General features: G+C 38.0%; 1 protein-coding gene across 1 annotated transcript in view; it reads right to left on the reverse strand.

Annotated features, from left to right (window-relative positions):
• The window catches only part of zranb3.L (zinc finger RAN-binding domain containing 3 L homeolog), a 156,521-nt gene that overhangs the window by 101,998 nt on the left and 41,967 nt on the right, over positions 1 to 12,556 (reverse strand). Inside the window, exon 3 of the mRNA XM_018235689.2 lies at positions 598 to 616. Coding sequence (XP_018091178.1) covers positions 598 to 616 — 19 coding nt within the window. The remainder of the gene's footprint in view (positions 1 to 597; positions 617 to 12,556) is intronic.

Here is a 12,556-nt window from a genome sequence, read left to right on the forward strand (position 1 = left end):
TATAGGGCAGGTAGTGATCCAGATGAAAGGCTGTAGCTGTTTTTTTGACCAAGGTAAAATGCCCACCCGAACGATCTAGAAAATCTAGATTTAATAAATTATCAGCCTTGCCCCCCTAGTTAAACAGCTACTAATGTGGATGAATTAGCATTTATCAAGTTGAGGGGAGAAAAGCAGACAGCTTTTTGGAAGGAAGCTAATGGTACCCAAGGCGCATAAAACATATGTTTGCATGCAGGATGGCAGAGCTGCATAGAATATTTATTAGTGCAGCCTGTATGTAATTAGCTCTCACACATTCCAAGACATATGTGCTCCTCTAATATATAAAGAAATGTTTGTTTTGCTGAAAACACCTTGATGAACGTATACTTTTAGGTAACAATAATGCAGAACAAACATCATTCTAGCAATCTGCAGAAAAAAATATCATTTTAATTAATCAGCATGATCAATGATTAATTCAGCTTTCAGTACATTTTTAATTAGGAGTTTAATCTCCATCAAACTAGAAAAAGGGGGGGGGGGTTGTGGAATATGCACGAGAAATTGTAGAGCAATTTTATTATAAAGAAAATAAATGGGTAAATTACTCACCTCATCAGCAATCATACACCTAGAGAGAGATGGAGAGAAGAACAAAACCTTAATGGAAACAGTTGATCATTCTTCCCTTCCTGCATGGAAAAGCCCCATGCACATTTTCTGTTTGTATTATACACATTATATATAATTATAAATATATATATATATATATATATATATATATTTGTACACAAAAGCAACAGAGGTAAAGCGATTATTTCAATGAGTGTAATTGCCGAGCTGAATCCGACATAATGTAAATAGGGAAGCTATCAGGGTTTTATTTATACTTGTAAAACCCAATCGCAGCCGAGCCAAGGAGGCAAATGTTGTCATTCCTTTAAGGGTATTAAACAGGAATTATCTTACATTTTTATGCTGTATATCCTGTTTAGATTCACTTTACTGTAAATGTTTAGCAAAACCAAGGTTTTGAACCCAGAGAGCCTTATATATGGGAATTCCATATAATTTATTGCTGAATAAAGCTTGTTTTTTCCCACCTCTTAATAATTAGCAATTCTAATATTTGACCTTCTATTTTGCCTCTCTCTAAGGTGAAGTATTACACACATATGTTGAACATGAGCCACATGAAAGTGCCTTGTATTTAATTCATGTTTTGACTACTGTTTTTTTTAATTTCTTAATTATGATGTAATAAATTAGAAAGAATGGTCAACTAAGTAAATTTAGGGATTGTAGAATCCCTCAGAAGATGTTATTCTGCACATTTTTTTCAACCGTTTAAAAGATATAAGGGGTCATTTACAAACGTCTCACATTCATTTAGCGCTTTAGTTCAGGGCAAGGCAGCCCTGTACTTACCACCTGCTTAAAGGAGAAGGAAAGGTTAAAACTAAGTAAGCCTTATCAGAAAGGTCCATCTACATATGCCAGCAAACCCCCAAAGTAATGCTGCTCTGAGTCCCCTGTCAAAAGAAACACTGCATTTCTTTCCTTCTATTGTGTACACATGGGCTTCTGTATTAGACTTCCTGCCTTCAACTTAAACCTCATTGCCCTGGGCAAGAGCATGCTCAGTTTGCTCCTCTTCCCCCGCCCCCTCCCTTCTCTGCTGTAATCTGAGCCCAGAGCAGGGAGAGACTCAGGCAGGAAGTGATGTCACACCACATTAATACTGCAGCTCCTAACCTAAACAAACAGAGAGTTTCTAGAGCTTTTTACTCAGGTATGGTAAAACATTCTACAGAATAAATATTGCATTCTAGCTTGCACTATTGCAGCTAATCTATTGGCAATAAAATGCCTCCGTAGCTTTCCTTCTCCTTTAAGGACAAGGATCCTCAGCACCATTGAATGACACACAAGTTAGAGGGAAGGTACAGGTATGGGACCTGTTATCAAGGGACCTGGCGTTCTGCAGATAACTGATATTTCTGTAATTTGGATCTCCATACCTTAAGTCTACTAGAAAATCGTGTAAACATTAAATAAACCCACCAGGCTGTTTTTTCTTCCAATAAGGATCAATTATATCATAGTTTTGATGAAGTACAAGGTACTGTTTTATTATAACAGAGAAAAAGGGCATAATATTTAAAATTTGGATTATTTGGATAAAATTGAGTCTATGGAAGATGGCCTTTCCGTAATTCTGCGCTTTCTGCATAGCAGGTTTGCGCATAATGGATCCCATACTTGTAGGAATTAGTAGTTTGTAAATGAGCCATAGAGCTTCTGGTTCCCCCCAGGAAGCCACAGCCTGCCGCATCCCCCAGACAAACTGATTGTGAAGTCAGATTTGTATTCAGTTTCATAGTATTATTTATAGTACAGGTATGGGACTTGTTATCCTTAATGCTCCGGACCTGGGGAATGGATTTTTCTGTAATTGGGATATTCACATACAAAGTCTACTAGAAAATCATGTAAACATTAAATAAACCCAACAGGCTGATTTTGCTTCCAATAAGGATCTTAGTTGGGATCAAGTACAAGGTATGGTTTTATTATTATAGAGAAAAAAGAAAACAATTTTAAAAAATTGCATTATTTGGATAAAATTGAGTCTATGGGAGATGGCCTTTCCATAGTTCGGAGCTTTCTGGATAATGGGTTTCCGGATAACAGATCCTATACCTGTAATGTATTTGATTCTCAACACATGGGCTAAGAACAACTACCTAAAAGGGTACAGTTTAACATGCATGTAATAATACAACTTCCACTTGCATGCATGTGTGCATGTATGTAGTGCTATTTGTATAGCACTACTAGGATACACAGTACTGTACAATTTTAAAAGAGAACTACTCTTCCCTTCAATTTTTAAGTTACCCCAGTATACAGCCCAACTGTCCCTCCCTGACCATGTCACTAGCACTATCCACAAATTAATTGTTCCTAAAAGGAAAATGCAGTGGCTACCATGTTTGATATGGAGGATCCGTTCCTCTTTGGTATATGCACTTACCATGCCACAGATATATGTTTCTGGCCAAATGTAAAAGTCAATAAAGAGAGACACTATGGGGCAGATTTATCAAGTGTCGAATTTCGAAGTGGAAAATACTTCGAAATTCGACCGTTGAATTGGATTACTTCGACTCCGAATGTCGAAGTCGAAAGGTTTTTTTAATCAAATTGGCCGTTTTCGGTCGAACAAAAATCGCTAGATTGTACAATGAAATCCTTTGAATCTAACGATTCTAAGGATTTCATCGTACGATTTTCCTTAGAATGATTTTCCTTTGAACGATTTTCCTTCGACTTCTGAAAGACTAAGCCAAATGTTGGCTCAATTCTTCTAAGGCTTTTGCAGTGGTGTAGCAGCACTGGATAATGTATTTCTAAGCTGCTTTGTACAAATGCAGCCCACAGACACGCAGACAGCTGCATGCAACTATATTTTCCTTAAAGGGGTATTTTGCGTAAATGTATAAACTGGTAGAATATATATCATTTTCTTTCTGCAATTGTTCGCTAGTGGTTTGAAAAGAAGTAGGTAAAGTAAGTGAATAATGTATTTGCAGACTTACATAATAAATAAGGAGCAGACAATACGCTAAAACGGCAGTGTACGATAAATAAAACATGGAGCAGGCTGACTGCACAATCAGCTGCCAGAGGCTGTGACAGCTATTAACATTAATAGCTTCAAATGAGGAGATGTGCACATGGCTACAAGCAGAAGGGCACACGTGGAGGCAAGGGTAGGACAATTTATCTATGAAATACCAGTACAGCTGCACAGAGACCATTCAACACAACACTGGCAGCTCTATTTCTGGCCACACTGACTTATTAGCATACTTATGTAGGTTATAAGCCATATTCTATTGTCCTATCATTAAACAACTTAGTCTGGGTTTAACAAGGATGAATATTTTAGGTTAGTGCAATAAGAAAAAAAGAGCTACTGCTGTAATTCTGTATGGGAAGAAGCCCCAGTGAACCCTTTGGTTCCGAGTTACTTTGATCTGACTAATACGGGCAGTACCTGTTATGACCCGTATGCAGATAAAACCGTGTACTGCCTGGAATACTTTTAGATGAACAAGAGAGCCGCACTTACCCTGGTTTTCACCGAAGCCCTTTTGGGGCCCCGGACTTTCTGCTGCAGAAGTAGGCAGGGATCTTATTGAAGTGTACTGTAATGTGTAATCAGTAGGCTTAGTCAGAACTGGCAGAGGTCAATGACGGAAGGCAAGGTTCGTAGTGTAGGCAGGCAAAGGTTCAAAGGCTGGTGGCAAGGAGCGGAGTGAAAACATCGAAGGGTCAAAACCAGTAAGGATAATCGATAGTACGCCTTAGCAAGTTCAGAGGAGCTGAAGACAAGCTTGAGCAATGAGTTTGAATCAGAATGCGCCTTTTATTTTCAAATTTGGAGCAAAAACATGACAACAGCAATGATGTCACAACGCTCTGCGCATTCGTCATAGCTTGTGCGCATGCTTGCATCCAGACACGCCAATGATATCACTATATTTGGCGCCCATCTGCTCACACCACCACTCACTGAACTCCGGGAGCCAGCACGCCTAGAGGTAAGCGTAGTATCTGTAGCATACTGAGGGATAACTATAAGGGATATACTAAGTATATCAAGGGAAATTTGATTCCCATTTCCCCCAATCTGGTTTGGGGGGGAAACAATAATATTTTCTTCAATAATTGTGGATTGCAAGCCTTATCCTGGCTGCACTGGAAGGTAAGTGATATGTACACTGAGAGACTTGCACTCATCTTTATCCCAGGACTTCTGTGCACTTGCACCCATCGGCACGCATCATAACAAGGCATGCATTTTGGGATATAATTTTTGTGGCAAATTCAAATTTAAAAGGCCTGTTCTGCTTGTAATATTTGCCCTAGCCCTTTGTTGCAGTGCTTGCCTAAGCATTTTTCCTGGTTTTATCCGTTCGCTGCTTGCCCTGACTATGGGGCAGATAGACTGTAGCGCTACTTCGCACTCTAAAGCCAGGCGAATTTTCACTCTGGCGAATGGACGTGACTACGCAAATTCACTAAGATGCAATAGAGTGCAATAGAGTAGATAGGAGTTCCTCAAAAAAAAAGTCCCAAAAAACACTGGCATCTTTTACTTTTTACAGGGTGATAAGCTGAAAAAGATGGTAAATTTTTTTTGGGTTCCCTCCTTCCCCCCTACATTTGGCACATAAACTATACAGTGGGCACATGTGTAGGGCAATATAACAACTCTATTTCATTTTATTAAGGTTCGCTTGCTAGTGTAATGTATTTGCTGCAACATATACGTCCATTGTACTTTAACTGCACGCCTTATGCAAATTAGCCAACGCTAGCGTTAACTTCGAACTGTTGATCGTATTATCGCTAGCGCAACTTCACAATCGTTCGGTACTCTGTGCGCAACTTCGGATCTTTGTGAATCATCGTTGTCCAGGTGAATTTATGCCTGGCGAAGTGTTGCAATGTGTGCAAAGCCAACGCTGGAGGATTTTCGGAGGTAAGTACCCCTGTGCAGATTCTCAGCAGCAGCAGAAAGTTCCAGGGCCCCAAAAGAGCATTGGTGAATACCTTTCCGGGCAGGGATCTCCTGCTCATTAAAAAGAGTACGATCTTTTATGCAAGAAGTTCAAGCCATGGAGTTCCCATTGTATTTGGCCATGGTTGATTACGAGCATGAACTTATTGAGAGAGTCTACTGGCTCCCAGTGCGAGTGGCATAACACTTTCTACATGCATTTTCTTGGTACAAAACAGTATTATTTACCCCACCCAGAGTGTGGATTCTGTTAGCCCGCACCTCTAGCAGGGGAAAAAATTCTCCACAGGGAGGGGGTCTATGTAGGGTAGGTGATTTTAATATAAAGGGTTTGTTTTTACTTTAAAAGAAAACTAAAACTCAATAGTATTAGATTAGAAATGCACCACACGTGGCGTCTGTACCAGCCCAAGACCATCACAGCCCTTTAGCAGTGCAGATGTGTGCCTCTGCTCCCAGTAGCTCCCCATCTCATATTCTGCCGATTCACAACACATGCTCTCGGCTCCTGTCAGGTACCTGAGCTTAGAGACCCATTCATCCAATATACGGTATAAATAAAATATAAATATACCCAACACAAGTCTCATTATTAATTAATTCAGATTCACATTACAAAACAGCATGGAATTAATTAACATCCCCATAGCAACTTCTATCACAGGTTTAACCTTACATTTGGCTAATGTTTCGATGATTTTGGAACAAACCCTAAGCTTAGCTTTTAATGAGCAGCACATAGAACACTGAGCATGAAGAGTGCCACTGACACACAAAAGATGGTGGAACACAATCTAAGATGGAAAGCTGCTGGGGACAAAATTGAGGCTCTGAATCATTACTATTACAGGGCTGCTGTAGTTCTCTATATACAGCTTTGGAGAACACACAAAATGGCGACTCTGGGATTCAGTTACTTTTAAGCATCCTGTGTGTGTAAAGTTTAAGTAACACACTATGCATAGCTATGTATCAAGTACAGGTCTAAGTTAACCCGGCCACACTGGGAGATACACTTTTTTGTATATGACACTTAGGGGCAGATTTATCAAGGGTCGAATTGAAAATTCGAATTAAAAAAAAATGTTATGGTCAAAACTGTCAAATTCGACTAGGGAGTTATTTAAATTCGATTTGAGTTTTTACAAAATAAATTTGAATTCAATTTTCAAGAATTAACATACTCTGGCCCTTTAAGAACTTGAATTTGACTATTTGCCACCTAAAAACCTGTCGAATTGCTGTTTAAGTCAATGCGAGACTTCCAGGGATCAATTTGGAGTTGTTTGCAGTCAATCAAGTTTTTTACATTCGAATCTAAGTTTTTGATTTAATTCATCCGAGTTTGAAAAATTCTATTTTTTTCTTTTTAAATAAATTTCGAATGCTCGAATTTCAAATTTATATGAGTTTAGAGGAGTTTTTAAATACTCATGAATTCGAAATGTGTCTCTTATAATTGAAGGCCAGCATGGAGCAATGAGTCTGGCAGCTCAGTAATTCAAATGCAGACTCTGAACTGTTACAATTTTGCAACATTTAGTGGATACATTTCTCAGCAGAATCTCTGTATTATTAGTAATCTCTGAGTATTAGTAACTATTGTATCAATTCCACCAGCTGCCTGTAATAAGATAAGAAATGTATCAACTAAATGTATCAATTTAGAACAGTTTACAGGGTCGGCGACCCCCCCCCCAGAGCTGCTTTAGAAAGTGAAAAGACACTTTACACATAGAAAATAATTGGATAAAGTCAGTGCTTATGAGATTTTAACCCCATAAAAACTAAAGCAAAAAACAGCTAGAAAGACTCCTGGGGGATTACGATTTAAGGCTCTTCTAAGTACATTATTTTTCAGTATAGAAAAGATAGCCTGCCTAAAAGTCATAGAAAACACAGAAATGTAGAAAAATAGAAGGAGCATAAAGGATACATTTCCTTTTTCAGACCTACAGTACAATTTAGAAAATCTCTAGATCCTTTAATACTAGTGAGAGCACAAGAAATCACCTGGTGCAATAGAAACCAAATACATCAAAGATGGTAAAAAAAACAGCTATTTAAGACAACAAATGTAACATTTACAAATAGCTGGGAATTTCCCACTTTGAACAAACCATCTTTCCTAGGTGCTTTACAATTCAAATTGCCATACCTTAATCTCCAAATTAATCTCTTGATAACCTGAAATGAGATGAAATTGGCATGGGCAATGATGTATTAGAACGTGTTTAGCTATTGCCAGTTTAGCGTTAATTCCACTGGCAGCATTCACAATTTCCAACAATATATTGCTGCCTTGATATACAGTCTGCCTGATACCCAGACCAAAGCTGCCATTATACAGAGGGTGACATTTAACTGAACTTGTACAATTTAATCAATTTCACATTTGTCAAGAGAATAAATTTGGTGCTGAGCAAAGATGCTGCTGTAATGGGGGGGTGGTATAAGGAGGGCAACTGTATTCTTAAAGTGTGTTGAATTCACTGCATACCTGTGTATGTACAGAACCACTTCCATCAAGTTTCCCATTCCCAGAACAGCAGGCACATGATAATATCCAAGATAGATTTTAGTATCCCTACAGCCTTGGATATTATGTTTGTCCGAGAAATCATCCAAGCCACTCTTAAAGGCATTAACAGAATCAGCCATCACATCATCCAGCAGTGCATTCCACAACCTCACTGTAAAGAACCCCCTACATTGCTTCAAATGAAAGTTCTTTTCTTCTAGTCTGAAGGGGTGGCTTCTGGTACGGTGATCCTCTTTATGGGAAAACAGGTCTCTATTTGTCTATAATGTCCTCTAATGTACTTGTAAAATGTGATCAAATGTCCCCTCGCAAGTGCCTTTTTTCCAGAGAAAACAACCCCAACCTTGACAGTCTACCATCATAATTTCCATCCCTCTAAACAGTTTAGTTGCACATCTCTACATTCTGTCCAGCTCATTTATATCCATCTTAAGGACTGGAGTCCAAAACTGCACTGCATACTCCAGATGAGGCCTTACCAGGGACCTATAAAGAGGCATAATTATGTTTTCATCCCTTGAGTTAATGCCCTTTTTTATGCAACACAGGACTTTATTTGCTTTAGTAGCCACAGAATGACACTATCGGCATTAGACAACTTGTTATCTACAAAAACCTCTAGATCCTTCTCATTTAAGGGAACTCCCAACACACTGCCATTTAGTGTATAACTTACATTTATATTATTTTTGCCAAAGTGCATAACCTTGCATTTATCAACATTAAACCTCATTTTTCAGATTGCTGCCCAGTTTTCCAACTTAAGGTGGCCACACACTGAGAGATCTGCTCGTTTGGTGATGTCGCCAAACGAGCGGATCTCTCCCCGATATGCCCACCTTGAGGTGGGCAATATCGGGCTGATCCGATCATGGGCCCTAGGGCAAAATGATCAGATCCTAATGAATAGTAATGGGCGGTCGGATCGCGGGACCACATCAACGAATAGATGCGGCCGCGATCCAACGGGATTTTTCGTCCGATCCGATCGAGATCTGGCCGACTTTCAGCCAGATCTCAATCGGTGAAGCCGATCAGTCTGTCGGCAGCTTTTATCGGCCCGTGTATGGCCACCATTAGACAAATCACTCTGCAAAGTGGCAGCATCCTGCATGGAACCTATAGTTCACAATGCACAATTTTATATCAGCAAAAATAGAAACATTACTTTCAATGCTCTTCTCCAGGTAATTATTAAACAAGTTGAAAAGAAAAGGACCAAGTACAGAGCACTGCAGTACTCCACTATCAACACTGGTCCAAATTGAAAAAATTCCATTTACCACCACTCTTTGTAATTTATCTTTTGGCCATGAAATGAACAAATATTAGACATGAATTTCACAAGTGTCCCTTTAAGAATCTCACAAATGACTGCTATGAATCATAATAAGCGCTATATCATCTGAGAACCTGACTGAGCTGCAGGCATTGGATTATTGAATTTGTGTCTAATATCCTCATAAGTTATAGCAATGTTTTGATCTGTGGCAATACTGTATTGCAGGCTACTTAGCTAAGTGTTTATTATACACATTTGGTGTTTACTTTCAAAATGACAGAACAATAAGAGAGGGGCCTGAATAGAAAGATGAAGCGATAAAAAATAATAACAATAACAATGGAGCTTCACAGTTAGTCTAAAACATAAAGACTAATTGCATAGCTACCAATATTACTTCCACTGGCAACATAATAACCAGATTTCAAGTATTTAAATAAGATAAATGTGAATTGACACTTTATTTGTATACTGACTGCAGCATGAGCAAAGCTTATTTGGTTGGTTAGCAAGCATTATTTAAGTATCTATACGTGTGTGTGTGTGTGTGTGTGTAGCCCAATGTAAAAAGGTGGTTTCAGTTTTCCCATCAGGTATACAGATTATTTTCAGTATCCTTTTTACATAGCTACAACAGTTTCCTCAACTAGAATAATTGCAGCAAATTACAGCATCAGCCCCGTGCGTACTTAGGAATCCAAATATATTTGGCGATATTTAAATAAAAAAAAATAATAATAAAGCTCAAGCTGTGAGTTTTATTTGCTTGCTGTCAAATGTGAGGTAGAGGAGTGATCTTTAAATATCCTGCCCCCTTCACTTCACAGAGCCTGGCATATATCGTCCAAATCAGTGCTGAGAGCACATACGAATGTGAACAGTAGGGTAGATAATTATCCAAATGTTTATTTTGTGCTGAGCTCATCACCTGGCATACATGGGCTGTGCCCTTCATACAAGCAAGGCTAGTGTTTTAAAAATACATAGCATCAGTTCACAGTGTTTCTAAAATTTTGTGCAAATACAGACGGGCTTAATTAATCATGCGTTACTTGTTATGAGGAAAAAGCTTTTAATTTGAGAAAAAGAAATACATTCTTCTGGGTAAACCAGCAGTTCCTAACCTCATCATAGTCATCACCCCCAACAAACCGCTTTCTTTCCAATATGCATTAATTTAAAATTGTCTGTGGTTTTAAAGTTATTTGTAAAAGTTGCAAGACAGTTGTTTGACAGACCTAGAGCAGCTCAGACTTATTTTCTTTCAGTCCCAAGGAGCAGACAGAATGAACAAATACTGTTCGCAATAGCCATTTTATTTATAAATAACTAGAACCATTATTAAATCTATAATGGAAAGTTGCTTAAATTGATTTGAGTCCATGTTTTAACAGACTACAGGGAATTATGGGGAAGAAAGAAATGAATGTGATCCAAACTAGAATGGCAAATGAGACTTACAAGCAAGGCTGGCCCAACAAGTTTGAGATTTCCATTGTAATTCCTCTAATCATTACAGTCTAATGTTGCCTGTTTAATTAAGTTTCCCTGCGGACTTGGATACGTAGTCAAAACCAGTGGGAAAGTTCGGGTGAGAGTAAATGAACACAGAAAGTAAAGTATAAACAATCCCAATTCTAAGCATGCTTCATTAAATTCCAACCGAGTATAAATGTGGTGCATCACAATTACAGTGGCACATTTTGGAATACGTGACAATAAAAAACTATAAAGAACTATTACTTAGACATTAGATACTTTAGTACCCAAGGGATGAAATGTAGAAGGACATTATATTGCTTTTTCTCCTGTTTTACCTTTGGCTTCCACGAGTGATATATATTTACACTCACTTAAGAGTTCTTCAGTAAGGTACTAAGTATGTCATTGAATATCTTCTAACAGTTGTATGGGCAATGGATATGACACTGTGGTGGATTTAAAGAGGGCCGGATTTAAAAACTGTGCCCCCAGATGAGCATGTCTTGTACTATTGCAGAAGAGGTGTTATCTCTTAGGTGACTTCCCTTAACATTTGATTCTCCCATCAGAGGTGGGAACACTATAGAAAATGGAGATATTGGAATATGTTGGAATATGGAGATATTGCTGTATGATTTACAGTGGTCATAAAAAGACAGAACAAAACTTTGTATATACAACCAATCATACCAGATGCCAAAAGAATATATTGTCTAATTTGGTTGCATAGGCGCAAAATTCCATAGGCGCTTTTTTGCAGCCAATGACCTGCAGATGTTTATAGAAATTATAGGTATGCCTATCCCCTGTCCATGAAATTATAGGTATGCCTATCATCTTGTCCATTTTGGTCAACTGATATCTCATCTATACACAGACAAATGGAGGCCTGAAAGACCATTTTAACATTCTACCATTCTATATTTTCAACGTTTTATGGTACCATGATCCCCTTAAATTTTCAAACATTCACAGTACCAAAATGACTATCAATATGGTTATTAAAGTTATTTACAGAAAGTTATTAGGACTTTTTTGTATCTTGTAGGAAGTCTATATTTAAAGGGCTAGTTCACCTTAAATTAAGTTTTAGTATAGTGAAAACAGTGATATTCTCAGAAAATTTGCTGTTGGTCTTCAGTTTTACTTTTTAGTTGACGGCAATGAATGATGTATAGCAAAGCTATAAAGATAGAGATAAAGAAATTAAAATTAACAATAAAGTTGTAGTCTTACAGAGCAATCATATTTTTGGCTGCTGGAGCCAGTGACCCTATTACATACTAAAGGTTAACTTGAAGGATAAAGGTTAACCTTAAATGTATCTGCCAGTACAACCACTTCACGGATTGAATGGCACAACAAAACAGCTCTCTCTCTGTGTAACCTTAGAAACAAGAATTACATAGAGTGATTGGACCAGGATTTTTTTTGGATAAGGAATCTTTCCTTAATGAGGTGCCACCATGCCTTAAGGCTAAAAATGTATAAATAAAAACAAGCCAAAAGGATTGTCTTTCCATCAATGTGGATTTTTATGCAGCTTATTTAACATCAATCAAGTATAAAGTACTGTCTTGTTATTATAGAGAAAATACAAATCAGTCAAAAAGAGGAAGTGTTTATTTAAATTGGATGCGATGGGAAATGCCATTTCTGTATTTCATTTTGG

The sequence above is a fragment of the Xenopus laevis genome, chromosome 9_10L (assembly GCF_017654675.1).
Source record: "Xenopus laevis strain J_2021 chromosome 9_10L, Xenopus_laevis_v10.1, whole genome shotgun sequence".
NCBI lineage: Eukaryota > Metazoa > Chordata > Amphibia > Anura > Pipidae > Xenopus > Xenopus laevis.